The sequence below is a fragment of the Akebia trifoliata genome, chromosome 7 (assembly GCF_017979445.1).
Source record: "Akebia trifoliata isolate Shusen 1 chromosome 7, ASM1797944v1, whole genome shotgun sequence".
NCBI lineage: Eukaryota > Viridiplantae > Streptophyta > Magnoliopsida > Ranunculales > Lardizabalaceae > Akebia > Akebia trifoliata.
Window position 1 is genome coordinate 33803134 of NC_141381.1, and position 16269 is coordinate 33819402.

Below are 16269 nucleotides of genomic sequence, written 5' to 3' on the forward strand. Positions count from 1 at the left end.
CTATCAGAAGAATTGAGAAGTAAATTCAAACCACCACCAACTTAGTAAACAACACAACAAAGTTTATACGAAAAAGTAATCAACTTTTGACGAATTTATGATTCCGACTTATTGTTCATTTTAATTTTAAAGTAACTATTTGTCACTTTAAACCTACGAAAATAGTCACTTTAAAACTACTGGATTTGTTGATGTTCTTAATTTTTTTTAATGAAAATGATCATGTTTTGGTAATTAAAATGAACAATTAGTCGAAATCATAAATAACTCATTTTCAGCTCACAAAATGTTAATTCACCCCAAAGTCTACACAACTTGCACTCAAATGTGTAGATAGTGAACAAACCCCTATGTATGGATTTTGGATCGAGCCATGAAACCCATGTTTGGGATCTATTGACTAATGATCAATGGCTGACCCATAATCCCACAAGTTGTAGACTCCATTCAAAGAGAAAGAGTTATTTGATATAATTTTCCAAACTTGGTCGGAAAAAAAAGAGGCAATGATTAGTGATTTAACACAATGTGTCCAGAAATGGTTGTCTCAATGGATTTGAACATGATTTCATAGACAATGAAATGCATATTGCAAACATAAAAAATGCAGATTATATGTGAATTTTCTCTATGTTTGCTCGATTTAGATTATTGAAGGTAAAAGTCAGGGACATCTCAATCACCTTATGACATGGAGGATACATGAGTTGCTTTTTTTTCCCCTTCTCTTTGTGATATATGTTAGTCCTGCGCTGATATACTTCTATTAAGGGAGATAGGGAACCATCCCACCTTCTCTTTTCTATAGCCGTCATATGACCCTTTATTCGAGTCCCATTTATGGTTTAAAAACTTGTTTTGACATTTTGTCTTGTCCATAAACAAGATTGAGTAGTTTCAGACAAGTTTTTTGATACGTTTGAGTTGTCTCGTTCAAAAATAAGAAAAATGAACTATGATTTTAAATCTCGTCCAATACATTTGACTCGTCTATCCGTCTCATTGGTGAACGATACCAAGATGTATCAGACGAAATTTAAAACCATAGTCCCAACACCCTTTCTTTCTCTCTCTCTCTCTCAAGTAATGAGATTGAGATTGGTTATTATGATCCTTTTCAGAGGTTTTCCTTTGAGAGGTAAGGTGTACAAAGATGATTATGGGCAGCTCTCATATGTTGCCTTAATTTATGTTTTCATTTTAGCAAAAATATAGTTGGTCAAAAGATGTTTATAGATATTAATGTTATTGTTGGTATCATATTTTGTACCAGCCTAATTAGATAATATTTGGGGCCCCCATGTTTCTACAAAATATATTGTTGTTAGCGTAGAATTTCTATTTTTTGAATATTTATTGTTTAAGATTGTACTTGGTGTCTTCTAGAAGCATATGCTTAAAAAAATGAGTTGTGCTAGAGTGACCCCAAGATTGACTTCATTTCACACTTTTTTGATAGGTGGGTGTGCATAGAAACATGGATTCTTTTCATTTGTATATCGATGAAAAACATTTTTCCTACACGATTCCACGTCAAAAAAGTGTGAAATGAGGTCAATCTTAAAGTCACTTTAGCATTATTCTTTAATATATATATATATATTTATGATTTTAGTAAAGTGAAACCCTTTTTTTTACTAACATAATAAGATTTTGAATCTTACTAAGGGTCGTTTTGCCAAAATGAATTACTATATTAGAAATCCAACACCATAATCCTCTAAGTTTCATCGAAAAATTCAAATCCAATTTTATTTTTATTTTTTTCTTCTTTTGAATCAGATCCAAGGTTTTGAAAATAGACGACTACCGAACTTCTAAATAAGTCCCAAACTTAAAAATGAAATAAAACGACGAAAAACATATATTTTTTGAATTATTAGTATTTTTTTTCAAAATTCATAGAATTTCTTCTTCTACATCCTTGAAACATCAGATCATGTTGCTAAGAGGTGAGTCTAAGGACTCTTAGAGCCCATGTAGATATAGGAGCCAGAAATACTTCGAACATAAGTACTTCCATAGATACTTTTTGAAGTACTATCTAGAGTAGGTGGATAACTATTATGTGTTTGGATGCAAGTTCTAAGAAGTACTGTCAGAAGTATTTTATATAGACTTTTTGTGTTTGAGAATTATTCTTGATTCTGTTAAAATAACTAAAATGCTTTTATAAATATCAATTACTATTTTTAACATTATAACTCAATAAATTATGCTCCAAAAGAAATAAAAATTATTGTTCTTATCCATAAAAACTTATATAAACATTCAAATGGAAGGAATTGTGAGCAAATATATATAACCACTAAAAATATGAATAAATTTTAAGCACATCAATGGATAGTAAATTTGTGTAATTGTTCACATCAATCTTGCAATATGAAACTTTCAACCATGATTGGAACTCTCATGGATAAATCATCAAGTGAAAAATTGGGGGAGTTAGAAATCCAAATTCAAATGCTACATTAAAAGGTTACCACCATATCAATAGATAGTAATAAAATATTATTCAATTGCATTTTTGAGGGTATGCTTGTAATTTTCAAAATTTATGAGAGGCATATTTGTCCCAAATGCTACACTAAAAAGCTACCACCACATCAATAGATAGTAATATAATATTATTGCAATTGCATTTTTAAAGGTATGTTTGTAATTTTTAAAATTTATGAAAGGTATACTTATCCTAGATGCTACACTAAAAGGCTACCACCACATCAATGGAATACAATATAATATTATTCCAATTATCTTTTTGAGAGTAGGTTTATAATTTTTTAAATTTATGAGGGGCATAGTTATCCCAATCTCGTCATTTTGACAGTATTTTGTGATTTCGCGCAAGAGTAATTTAAAAAAATAGCACCATCGGTACTCCGTGAAAAAAATATCAAAATGACTTCAAAATAAAGTATTTATCTCTAGGAGTTATTCATCCAAATACTTTTTAAGTATTTCTAATTCCTCGCAAAAGTCAGAATCACTTAGAAAAGTCAATCCATATAGGCCCTTAGTAAGGTTAGGATATTCATTAATAAATTGCCTAGCTACGGTAAAAGAGTCGCTTTTTTTGTTGGACTCCTCAATACTTACCACTTTTCGTTAATTAGGAATGCATTAAGTACACGTGGATACATGTGATTGGTAGATCCCAGATATATGTGAACAAAAACTTTTTCTTAGTAAAATGAAAGACATACCATTCGCTTGGTCCATCCAAGAGGAATAAATTCAATCAAAGTCTTAAAGTTTATTTAGTAGATGAACCAATAATATGGTGACAAATGGTGAACATCTGTATGAGGTCAACTTTCACATGTATTAGAAGTGGCCCACGTGTAGAGATATAGATATATAATTGTCATTTTTGCGTGTATCGTCATCCCCACCTTACCTCCCATAAATGCTTTTGGACTTTCTTATCCAACATCCTCCATCTTTTCTTTATCTTAATTTAATCTAAAATATTTCATTGTTTTTTAGCTATATAAAATATAAACTATTCTTACATGCTCCAGGCATCATCGGGTATGCAGTGTTCCTATGTCAAGAAGGCAAATTCTTTCGAGGTCCCACTTCGATAAAAAAAAAAAAAAATGCTCTGATTGTTGATTGTTGATTGTCGATGACTGATTGTGGAGGGTGAGTTGGCCAGAAGTATGTGTTAGTGGGCCCAAGAACTTGCGGCTTATGTTCATTGAACACGCAATGCCCATATTTTATAGGAAAATTTAAGTATACGTTGGACATACGGTGTCCAGCGTCGGAGGACCTATTTTAATTTTTATATACAATAGGAGAAAGCATTAATAATTCTCTCTTTATATGACTTATATGCCCTCTAGCTTCATAATAAAGTATGAAAGTTTCCTATCTATAATTTAATCGAAAAAAGCAACTTTTTTTAATATACAACAGGACAAGGCACTCATACCTCTCTGAGGAAAATAGGAAATGACTATTATGCCATCTATCTTTCTAGCAAAAATAAAAGCTATCCATCTATATTTTAAGGGTACACTTGTAATTTAATGTTTGAATCGAAAATATTAATTAATACGAATTTATGCCACTATTAATAATAATAAATTATGAAATAAAGGAAAGGAAACACAGAAAAAGCTTTTGTTTGACGTGAAAGCGCCGTGAAGGTGGAGAAGGTGTGTTTGTTCTATTCTATCTTTAATTCGCTAGCTCTGTAAATTCCGCCCCAACTTTTCCATTCTCAGATTCCTCTCTCTCACCCCAATTTCAGTTTTTCTTCTTCATTCAAAGCTCTCAGCTACTCTGAAAGAGAAAGAAAGGGGATTTTTAATATTTTTTTATTTATTTTTTTAATAATTGCCTTGTTGGGGTTGAGGTGTTATGCTTCGAAGAAAAGCGATGAGTTGGAGGAGGGTTGCGAAATCTGTGCAGGCTCTTGCAGCCCATGGCTTACTTTTCTCTTTCACGCTTTTGCTCGTACTCAAGCTCGATCATCATGTCCACTACTCTTGGTGGTCTGTATTTCTCCTTAATCGAATACTCAAATTATGATTTTTTTTTCTTATCTGAATTGGGTTCTATTTTGTCTTTTAGTTGGTTCTGTTTTGATTGAATCGATTATCATTTGATGGCTTTCCATTTTTCAAGAAAAAAAAAACTTTAATTGGAATTGAGACAATTATTTTCTTATAATTGAAGAAATTATCCATAATTTCTATAATAGAGGTCAGTGGTTTCTAAAAAGGGGTTCCTTTCTTGTTTTACATTTTTAGTAGATCTGATCTGAGTTCCTAATCTTATGTGTTGGAAATTTGTTTACATTCTAAAACTCAGTATTGGTAGGTTAATCTTTTTTATTTTGATTATATTATGCGTGTATTGTAGGAAACTTATTTAATTTATTTATTTTTCATTATTAAGAAGGGATTAGAGCAAAATGTTTGGTTATTTATGCGATGCTTAGTACAATTTTTGAGTAATTAAGTAACTAAATATTGTTATGGTATCTATTCTTTCAATGCATATTGGAGTAATTTTTTTCAAAAATTTAATTTAATTTTATTGAGTGTGGATGTGGATGTTACCAATGTTATTGATGGTAGTTCCAAAAAATGGTTTTAGAAGTTCTCCATACATATGCTTTTATAGTGATAATACAACAAAGCCTTATCCCAAAGATTTGGGGTCAGCTAAACGAATCTTGTTCCTCCATTCCCTGACGAAAAAATTACTTCCATGGATTCCGTACCAAGATAACTATGCCTAGATATTATAGGAACCTCAATGATCTACCGAGGCACAAGTGGTTGCTTAACACCACCTCCAGTAACTATTATGCGGAGGGGAGTCCGTATCTACCAAATCAAACAAGCAAGTGACATTATTTATTGTCCTTTCATATGCTATCTATTTCTTGGAAACTAAAAAAAAGAATTAGTTAATTATGGTTATTTACTTTGTCATGTGGTTTGTATTTCAATGGTTAGTTGATATTTTGTGTGAGCGATTGACATTACTGTGACCTTGAATCAGAAGTTTTTTATATATTTTTTTTCTTTTCTGATTTTTGAGTACATAGTTATCTCCTCTTTAACCATACAGGGAAATTTTTGCTCCACTCTGGCTATTTCATGCAGTTGTTGCACGAGGCAGATTCTCATTGCCAGCTCCATCAATACCACATGATCGCCATGTATGATAAACTGCCTTTTAATATCTTGTAGATTGTTTCCATTTATGACAGCTTATCATGTTAGTTTTATGGATGTATTTTTGGTTTCAAATATCAAGCATTCTGGTATTGCACTATATACATACACTTCTCTTTCTTGGACAGTGGGCACCTTGTCATGCCATCGTCGCAACGCCATTGCTGGTTGCATTTGAACTACTCCTTTGCATACATCTCGAGAGCATCTATGGTAAACAGGCTACATACTTAGTAACATAATAGAGTGTAAACAGTTCAATTGGATCCACATTTGATTGATTATCATATTTTTGTCATTGTTTTGTGAACTTCATTCATGCATGGCAGACATATTTCCTAACTCAGTAGATGGTTATTATATTGGACTAACTTGTTCCATCCTTAAAAACTCAATTTTATTAGTCTCACATAAGTATATTTACTCTTTTTTTTTGTACAGTTAACCATTTTGTGACTGTAAGCTTGAAGATTGTCTTTCTTCCCCTGTTGGCATTTGAAATACTCATTCTGATTGACAATTTCAGGTATTTTGTCTATTCCATTAATTAAATGACCATTACTTTTGATCCTTGAAATTGTACTTGATGGATGTACTGATATTTTGTTGTTGAACGTTAAAAAGGACTGGGAGTGTTACATTCTATTTTCTAAAGAAAGATCATGAAGCAAATGACTTATTCAAAATTTGCATGCCTAGTTTTCTTTAAAAAAAATCATGTACAAATTGTTGTATCTTGTTCATGATAACATGTATGCCAATAAGTAATATTTTTATTTAGTCCACTTTTAAGTATTTTAAGTACTTAGACATAGATTATTCAATTGCATGAAACTAAGGCAGAGATGAGGAGGATGTTTTTGGTCTCTGAGTTATGGGGCTGTAGACAAGCATGATTGATCCCTATGGAAAGAAAGGAAGGCTCGAGCTTTTGAAAAAAAAACCTTGGCTTAATGGTGATGAAGATAAAGGCTTAATTTCACAATTGTTCTCCAGTTGTAGGGGACTTTATGGGACCTGATTATGTGATTTTGTATTCTGGTGGGAAGAGTAAGTCGTCTGGTGATGTTTGCTTTCTTTATTTTTGGAGGGTTGAAAATTCTCTTTATTTTTGGGGCTCCATTTTATATTTTTAGTTCCCTTCTTACCGATTAAAAAAAGTGGGATCTTATGGTGGTGGAGAAGATGGATGTTATCTTGTAGCAACATTCCATTTTAATATATAATAACATTGAAATGATCTGCTACTATGGATTCATTCAGTAGTGCATGGTTCCTAGGTTACGTGTCGAAGGAATTCTTTTGGAAGTGAATTAGAAACATCATATATTTGGTGGGATCAGCCTTGGCCCTTAGGCGGATATTTTAATGTAATTAGATTCTCCTTTGGGAAGAATAGGGGCAAAAAGCCTCTTGTGTTATGATTGTTAGGCATATTCCATGCTTTGGATGGTAGGGAGGAGCATTTTCTAAACATAATCTGAGAGGTTCTTCCATAATCAAGAAGCATTTCTGAAGGAATAGGTCTAATCCTTTAGAATTGGAGAATATGTAGTTGGAGGGGAAGAACTTCAGTAGTATAGTTGATGAGTGGTGGAAGTCTTGTTGGTTTGAAGTATGGGTACTTTATGTTCTTTGTAGGTAGTTGAAGTTAGAAGAAAAACTTGAATTTTGTAGTCAAGGCACTTCTAGCAATTTGGTAACTTAAAATAAGATCTCATTCTTTGAAGGTTCTAAAAGAGCGAGAAGAAGACCCAATACATGTGGATGGAGATGGTGAAAGCAGATATTAATACTCTTTAAATACATGTGACTCTGGATATGGTGGAGTGGAGGAACATAATTGTTTGGCCAACCCAAATCTTTGAGATAAGGCTTTGCGGATGATGAAAGAAAGATCAAATTGTGCAGTAAGTTGTCCTCATATGATGGTCATCACTGCCAATACGTAAACCATTCCGACTATATAACCTATTTGCCAAAAGTAATGGTCTATTTCAACTTTAGAATTTCAATTTCAAATCAAAATTTCCTGATGTAAGTGAATATTAACGTCATAATCAACCGATCTTTTGTGAAGATACCGTATACAATATAGATGACTTATTGTATGGTTGGATTGGCTATTATACTCTGAAAATTTTAAGAACATTTTCATTATTTCCTTAACTAAATGACTGTGAATCGGGCAAATGATTTTGGGTCTGGCAGCATACAAGATGGTGAGTCTTGTTTGACTATCGACTTTATTCTGTCAGTAGTATACATTTTATGTTTCAAAAAAATGAAAAAAGAAAAGAAAGAATGGCCATGAGATGTTGATTGAACTATTTGAATTTCTCAGTACTTAAATAGAGTGCAACTGAATGACATACCTTGACTTATACATCTAAAAAGTCTTATACCTTTATGGGCATTCGCTGCTGTCATCTTTTTTTTTTTTTTTTTTTTCGGTATTGTATTAATTGATCATAATTTAAGCTTATCTTTGCCCATCAAAAAGAAATCTTAATTTAAGCTTCCTAGGTATGGATTTAGGTATGGGAAGCAAGGATACGACTCCTTGTTTCTTAAAAATCAAGACATGGATGCAGATTCATTACTAGTATATCTCTCCAGCTATTTTTAGGCTTAGATCATTAATCATTTATCTTTTAAATTTGCATCATGTCAAATGTATTGAAACTTATACGGAGTCCAGAAACTAACCGAAGTACTATAGGAAGAGAGAATTGTAACATAGAAGGATTCATTGAGTATCTGGTATGGGTTTCGGTATTCTCTTGGTAGATATGGATATTGTGGGTGTTTTGAAGTATCTGAGTACCATAGCCTGTGCTTCAGTTTTAATAAATAATATTTCTGTTTCTTATCCAGGATGTGCCGGGCTCTAATGCCAGGAGATGAAGAAAGCATGAGTGATGAAGCAATATGGGAGACACTTCCAGTAAAATTTTTTTTATTGGCCGGTTACCTTACCCAAGAATTGGTGTCAGACTGCAATATTCTATCTATATATTTATGACTAGTAAACTGTCCTTGGATTTCTGATTGGCTATGAATACTTAAAGTGTTACTTCTCAATACTTCTATTCTACGAAATAAATTGAAGTGTTAATATAAATGTTTAATGTTTATGCTTTTGTGTTAATAAAAACGAAAATGTTAAAGGTTTTCTTTTGTTTTAACTTAGTTTGGTTAGGTTTGAAGAGGAAGTTTAATAAACAACTTCAAAGGAGAGGAAGGGGCGTAGATAGGGTTGCCAGTGGTCCTGACCAGCTATGGTCAGCCCAGCCCTGGCCCTTGACGGACACAAATTTTGGTCCAGGCCCGACAAAGTGATATTTAGAAGTAGGCTCGGCGCTTGGGATGAACCTGAGTCAGACCCAATGCCATTTTATTTTTATTATTCATTCCTAGTCATAGCTTGCGTGATGCTGGAGCATCCTTGGTGTGGCGCATCCCTGCACTAAGGTGGGTCCTGTTTCAATTGATTGGAACCTTGTGCTATGGGATGAAGGGATTGATTTAGCCTTTCCCATTAGTCATGGCTTTTGGGATAAATGGTTGGGACTCTCTGCGTCTCTCTGCGTCAAATGGTATCAGAACAGAAGGTCTCGAGTTTGAGATTCTTCCAGTGTGGGTGTATGATGTAGAGCATCCTAGATGTGGTGCTTCCCTGCATTGAGGTGGGTCTTGTCTCAATTGACGGGGACCCTAGGCTATGGGATAAGGGGATTGATTCCGCATTTCCCATCAGTCACCGCTTTTGGGATAAATGGTTGGGTCTCCATGTGTCATTGTTGGCCAGATTTTGTTGCCTGACCCAACCTAAAAATCCTTTTGGATGGACTGAGACATTGACAACCATAGTTGCAGAAGATGGGTGTATTTTCCCATCATTCAAATCAAGGAAAGGTTTTTGCGTGTGTTTTAGTTTGTGAGAGATGGCTTATTGAAGAAGTTTTTGTTTCATATGTAACAAATAAGAAGGAAATCTTTAAATGGAAGAATTTCACTCCAGTTTAGAGGGTCGGGATGTCCTGACCAACAATTGGCATTGTAGGGGAGCCCTTTTTTCTGACAAGTGTAAAATTTGATTGAGAAAGGCTAAAAAGGAGGTAAAGCAAGCAATAAACATCGGCCATAATTGGAGTACAGAGTACTATTTGTTGGTATTGCCTGTGCATATCAGTTCACTGCTATAAAAGTAGGCCATAATTTCTGCTAACATTGCTTATCAATAGAAAGGTCTACTATTTTTTTAAATATATTTGTGTTCAGATACGTTTTGAAGCTCACTAATCCTAAATAATACATTTATCTTATCCAGCACTTTTGGGTTGCAATCTCTATGGTTTTCTTGGTTGCTGCAACAACATTTACACTTTTGAAGCTATGTGGTATTTTCTCTCTCTCCTCGTAACAGATAAGATGCCTTTAATAACAAGCAGTCATTTTGTTGAAGCATTTTTGTTAATCCTATAGCCCAGTGTTAATCTGCTATTGTACACTGACAAAATTTTATTGTTTAATTTACTTCGTTTCATAATTTTTACAATTTTTTTTTGCATAGTTAACCCTGTTCTTGTGTTGCGTCTTTTTCTTGTAAATCCAAGGTCAAGGTTGGTGAAATCCCGTACCACAGTTTCAATAATTTGCAAAATTCATTTTCGTTGCCTTCTGATTTTGCAAAATTATGTAGTGTATCATCTCATAATCTATGCCTTATCTCAAATATTGGGGGTTGGCAACATGACTCCTTTTTGGCCATCCAACTCTATTTTGAGTCAAATCTTTAGTCAAGGCATTTACATCTTGTTTCTTACTACCTCCATTCTTTTCATTTTTAGCCTTCTAGAGCCTTTGAATGAAGTGCTCATTCTCTCCGATGCTCGCATTGAATTCATTTGTATATGCCCAAAACATCTCAATAGATTTACCATTGTTTTATGGATTTCTTTCTAATTTTCATTTTGATATGACACAGGTGATGTAGGTGCCTTGGGATGGTGGGATTTATTTATAAATTTCGGGTACTTAAATTATATTTCTTACTGTCATGTTATTTTGGTGGATATATTCACAGCATGTTGCCCACTAAAATTTTCAATTTTTCTTTTACAGCATTGCAGAATGTTTTGCCTTTCTTGTTTGTACCAAGTGGTCCAATCCAGTGATTCATAGACACTCTCACAATAGAGAAGCGAGTTCATCTTCTAATACTATTAGATATCTTGATTGGAATAGTGGCTTAGTAGTTTCTTCAGAGGAGGACCCATACCAGGATGGAATGTGTGGCCTACAGGATATTGGTGGCCATTTAATGAAAGTTCCACTAGTTGGTTTTCAAGTCCTTCTCTGTATGCGGCTAGAGGTATGTTAAGACTTATAAGACGTGCCCACTTATTGCATGAGAAGTTTTAGAAGCCCTTAGATGTCTCATCAAGATGTGTTACTCATCCTTTCCATTTTCAAATTTCAGGGAACACCACACGGTGCTAGAAATATCCCACTTCCAGTTCTTTTTTCTCCACTTTTCTTACTTCAAGGTGTTGGAGTTTTGTTAACATTTTCGAGGTTGGTGGAGAAGATTGTTCTTTTACTACGTAGTGGAGCTGGAACAGGAAGATATTTTACGTTCTCTTCAAGAGCTCGTGACTGCTTTGGATTCTTGCACCATGGTTCAAGGTGACATGCCATAATTTCCGTTAGATGCATAATTTGAATAAAAAAATATCAGTACTTATTCAAACATGATTTGAATTACTGTACCCTCGCAAAATATTTCAGTTGAGACATTCTGGTTTTTCCCGAGACTGAAATGAAACGTTGCCTCTGAAACAGTCAATGTTGCTGAATATTTCAAAATCTCTGCAAGTTTTTCTTCTTACTGAGACATTGCCTCGAGAGGGATTTAAACCTTGGCACATATAGTTGTCACTCATGATGTAAACACTTGGTAGTGATTTGTGATTGCATTTTGACCATGCCTAATATCAGGTTGCTGGGCTGGTGGTCAATTGACGAAGGAAGTCGAGAGGAACAGGCTCGACTTTACCATTCTGGGGATTCTGGGTAAGGCTTGGTTTATCTTGGTGCTATCTTATCAACAAACCTTCAAAGAGACTTGTTATTTCTTTATTGTGGATGTGCCTTAAGAGTTGCTGAATCTGTGTTGTTTCTTAACACTTGACATTATATGCCTTCATTTGGGATGTGGTAACTTCTTATTTTTTCTCAATTGATGGTTAAAAACTCTAACAGAGTGAAATATAAGTTACAAGGAGGGAGAGGAGAAGATACTAAAGAATAAACTAGAAAGGAGGTTACATTGGCTTCTTGGCACTATAATACAACTCTTCCTAGATACCCCTCATCTAGCAAATCTTCCTTGTTTTTTGTCTATCTCGGAATTAAATTAATTAATATTTTTTTGGGTATTATATATTGAATCCGGATTTTTTTATTTTTTATGATCTGAGATAGTATCCAATTTCTCTTGGAAGCGTAATTAATGGCATGAGCCACCTTTAGCCGTATTGTCAACTAGTCCCTTTGCTATGTTATTAACTTGGAGAAATGCTAAAGCCTCAGTTTACTGGAGTTGGTCTCCTTAACAAGACCTGAAAACATGGATAATATATCCTCTTCATCCTTAACATACTAGCAAAGCCTGAAGATTCTGTATTGTAAGGTGAACTTTGCTCTAGTTAAGCTTAATTACATTATCTATGCATGGTATGCACACTTGTGGAATCAAGATTGGCGATCACTTGTTAGCCACTTATTGCTTTCCAAGAAAAGCAAGCACATAATGAATGTGTTAGAAATTTCTGACAAAGGTTGTTCATGCAAAATTTGGAATTGCCGTGGTGGATTTTTCTACATCTACATCTGGCTTTAGTTTTGGCAAGGGCAGTTTTTATTCAATCCAACCAACCTAGTACACAGTTTTATTAACCATGACAAGGAACTAGCGTGCTTTCGCAATATTTTAAAAAAAGCCTCTGAAATTAGATAGAAGTGTTTTGGAATGAGATAAGGTTCTAGTGAAAGGTCCACTTTTTAAATATATAAACAAAATTCTGTTAAAGGAAAGATGGAGGTCAAGGTGACAAACCAAAAGCACAAAAAAAGGATTCAAAAGACCACAGAAAAACAGAAAGAAATCAAGCCTGACTCAAATGAGACAATTTGGGGTGTCTTTTCTTACCATCTTAATTGTGTTTTCTTGGTTTTTCAATTGACTGAGATGAACCACGAGACTGAGATTTAAGCCATGTCTATTTGGGGATCAGATGCAAGAAGTTAAAGCTAGAAATTTCAGTAATTTAGTTGAATTCTATTGAAATCTAGGCATTTGTTTGACAAAAGGCTGAGTAGGATGCAGCAAGATTAGTACACATATATACTTACTGAAAAAAGAGAAGAAGAGTAGTACACATGCTATGCTGTTCAAATCGAGATTGAAATATGTTTTTCATGTCCCTTTTATGAGTTGTTAACGTAGGGGTTTCATTCAATAATTGGGTTTAGTTTAGATACCCAATAGAGTCGGAGCTTTTATTAGGTGTCATCATCATCATAATCATAAGCTCTATCTCAACTATATTGGATCTACATTCCTCTCGTTTAAAGCCTTCAACCTGCACCAAACCATTCCTCACTGTTGCATTAATTGGTCTTCATTGTAAATACCCAAACATTTCGTATACCTATGTGAACTGTGAAGAAATTTGAGGCAGTACACTATTTCCACAACTTCTAGTTACGTATATCAGTGCCATATCAATTTTTCTATCAATAAATATGTTCTTTCTGGAGCACATGGTTGTAGTGGTGCTTAGAATTTTATGGCCAAATTTGTTTTAGCTTATGTAAACATTAAAAATAGTGCAGTTGAATGCATATTAGCATATTGTTACTTCTTTCAGTGTATTTTAAGATCATGATGTGATTTCTTAATTGGTGGGGCACCAATACACACTATGACAAGATAATTAACCATTGCCCACTTAGCCTGGTTAGCACCTTTGGATTTATCTGAGGTAGAACTGCCATGAAAAGAAAAAAAAAAAAATACTACAGTGACTAAATCCTGGAATTGTGGTCTGGGCCAACTGTATGATTTGCACCGACCGGTCTTCAATCCTGATAACATCTGAGACTATTTATATGTACATTTTTTTATCATGCTGTGTTAAAAGGTACTGTCCTCTGATATTTGTATGCCTGGGTTGTAAACTATGCAGGTATAACACATTTTGTGGTTATCCACCTGAGATAGTGAAGAAAATGCCAAAGAAGGATCTTGCCGAGGAGGTGCAATATATCACTTAATAGTTTTCATTTTCTATTTAAGTTTTGGATAAGACTAATGCTGAAGTGACCTCAAGATTGTACCTCACATCACACATCTTGATGTGAAAGTGTGTAGGAACCATAGATGTTTTTATCGAGATACGAGCCAAAAAGTTTCTATGGTTCCTACACACTTTCACGTCAAGATGTGCAATATGGGGTACAATCTTGAGGTCACTCCAGCACGACTCTTTGGATAATTATATGAATATGAAATATTCACATTCACGTCCATGTATTCACTCACATATTTCAGAAACTATTCTTACTTTATATACTCAGTCAACCTAATATTACAAGATGAAAGCTTTCCAATTAAAATAAATAAATCTACCATGCTATTATTACTATGTGATGTTTAATTGTTTATTTAACTAATGTCTCTTCTATCTCAGGTTTGGAGATTACAAGCAGCTCTTGGTGAGCAAGCAGAAATCACAAAATATAGTCAGCAGGCATATGAAAGGCTTCAGAATGTACTATTCACAAACTTGTTTTACAGTATTTCACATCCTAAAGATTTGCATTCAATCTCTTAAATGATCTACTAAAACAGCAGTGCTTGTCAATTCCATGTTCAAGTAGTTGTGTTGATCATCGTGATTCTGTAATCTGCCTATTTCCTTGATTTAGGTTTGATATGTAGGGATTTTACACATATGCATGTAAAATCCCAAGGACATCAAGGCCTTATCCCAAAGATTTTGAGGTCGGGTAAGCAAGGATTCATTTAACCGAATTGGATGAATGAAGAGGATTTTTTCAGCCAACCCAGATATTTTGGTTAAGGCTTTTGATGATGACAATGTACCCTAACAAATTCCAATTAACATCTCCTTGTGCCAAGTTTAGATCCTCCATTGTGCTTAAATATTTTCTGGGTGCATTGTTCAGGAAAAGGTTTTATGTAGGATTTGCTTTGAGGGAGAGATAAGTGTAGTCATGCTTCCATGTCGGCATCGTGTCGTTTGCAGGTATGTATGTAGATCTATTGATATGCAGCTCAGTCTCTTCTTCTTTTCCACCCAAACTGATGTTTTTTTTTTCCGATGTTTATTTTACAGTGCCTGCTCTGAAAAATGTAAGAAATGCCCAATTTGTCGAGTATCCATCGAGGAGCGCTTACCTGTATATGATGTATAAATTCAGTATCATTTAACTGGGGTGTCTGAACTGATGATCGAAAGTTTATGAGGAGAATGCAGTTATTCAATCCTCACCAAAATTTCTATCTATCATGATGACTATTTGCTTGTTAAATTATTAACTGAAACAAGCATTAGGAGAGTTGGAGAGTGCAGTTGCTTCAAGCATGTGCCATAATGGGTCTTTTCTCTTTCTTTTTTTTTGTTGTCTCTTACTGTAAATATACTGAACCTCTTTTAAAAGCAAGCTGATGGGTCCATCACCAATCTGAAATTCAAGGGTATTTTCTTTGAGTTTTTTTTGTTTTTAATCCATTAGGATAATTTCTCTGATGTTACTTTTGGTAAGTCACCTTGATGGACCTCTCACCTCTTGGGGCTATTTTATTCTTTTTCTTTTTTGTGAATTTTTTTTTCTTATAAAAAAAGAGTAATAACTTGGGGCAATGAGTGAATGAACGTATATTTCTAATTTTCACCAACTGAAAGCAGAGATCAACTTCATATTTCATATGTTAAGAGTGTGTTTCATAATTTATTTTAATTTTCGCATATTTGAGATATACTTTTAAGTAACCATGGTCTTCCATTGGAGACTAATTCAAACTGACCAAATTACCATTGGCTATAGGACGATTGATGGATCCATCTACCGCATCCTTAATTGGGAAACCTGTTTTCAGTCATTATTATGGACCATAAACTCGGTAGATCCCCAGCATAAGAGACACCCATGGCCAACCATCAGATATCATAACCACCCAAAGCAATAAAGTTGCAATTCAGAACAGTGTCCCGTTCGTATAACAACGCTAGGTGTCTACACATCGGGCTGTATGCACGACTTGGTTAAGAGCGAGCCCTAGGTGTTTCAAGCCCCAACAAAAACGTGCCATGTAGACAGACACCTTACCTTTATTATAGGAACGGGACACTGTATTGGATCCTAAGTCCGGACATAAAATTTTCATCATCAATGTTTCTAAATCACTCGTATTACATGTTCATCATGAAAAAATTATTTAAATTTGACAGATGCAACCAACCATTCTGGACTGGTT

At 34.2% G+C, this 16269-nt stretch overlaps 1 protein-coding gene across 1 annotated transcript; it reads left to right on the top strand.

The window, feature by feature from the left end:
* The first annotated feature begins 4106 nt into the window (after nt 1-4106).
* LOC147399311 (uncharacterized) lies at nt 4107-15502 on the top strand. The gene is made up of 14 exons (XM_086448828.1): nt 4107-4505; nt 5593-5683; nt 5828-5912; nt 6141-6225; nt 8577-8646; nt 10033-10102; nt 10690-10735; nt 10827-11076; nt 11185-11390; nt 11703-11777; nt 13955-14024; nt 14459-14539; nt 14958-15037; nt 15128-15502. Exons 1-14 carry the CDS (start codon nt 4372-4374, stop codon nt 15204-15206), a joined length of 1422 nt encoding a protein of 473 aa, XP_086304954.1. The 5' UTR covers nt 4107-4371; the 3' UTR covers nt 15207-15502.
* Nucleotides 15503-16269: the final 767 nt, after the last annotated feature.

Coding starts and splice junctions, on each gene's coding strand:
- LOC147399311 (XM_086448828.1), top strand. CDS start 4,372: ATGCTTCGAAGAAAAGCGATGAGTTGGAGGAGGGTTGCGAAATCTGTG. Junction 10,103..10,689: donor TACACTTTTGAAGCTATGTG/GTATTTTCTCTC, acceptor GATATGACACAG/GTGATGTAGGTGCCTTGGGA. Junction 10,736..10,826: donor GATTTATTTATAAATTTCGG/GTACTTAAATTA, acceptor TTTCTTTTACAG/CATTGCAGAATGTTTTGCCT.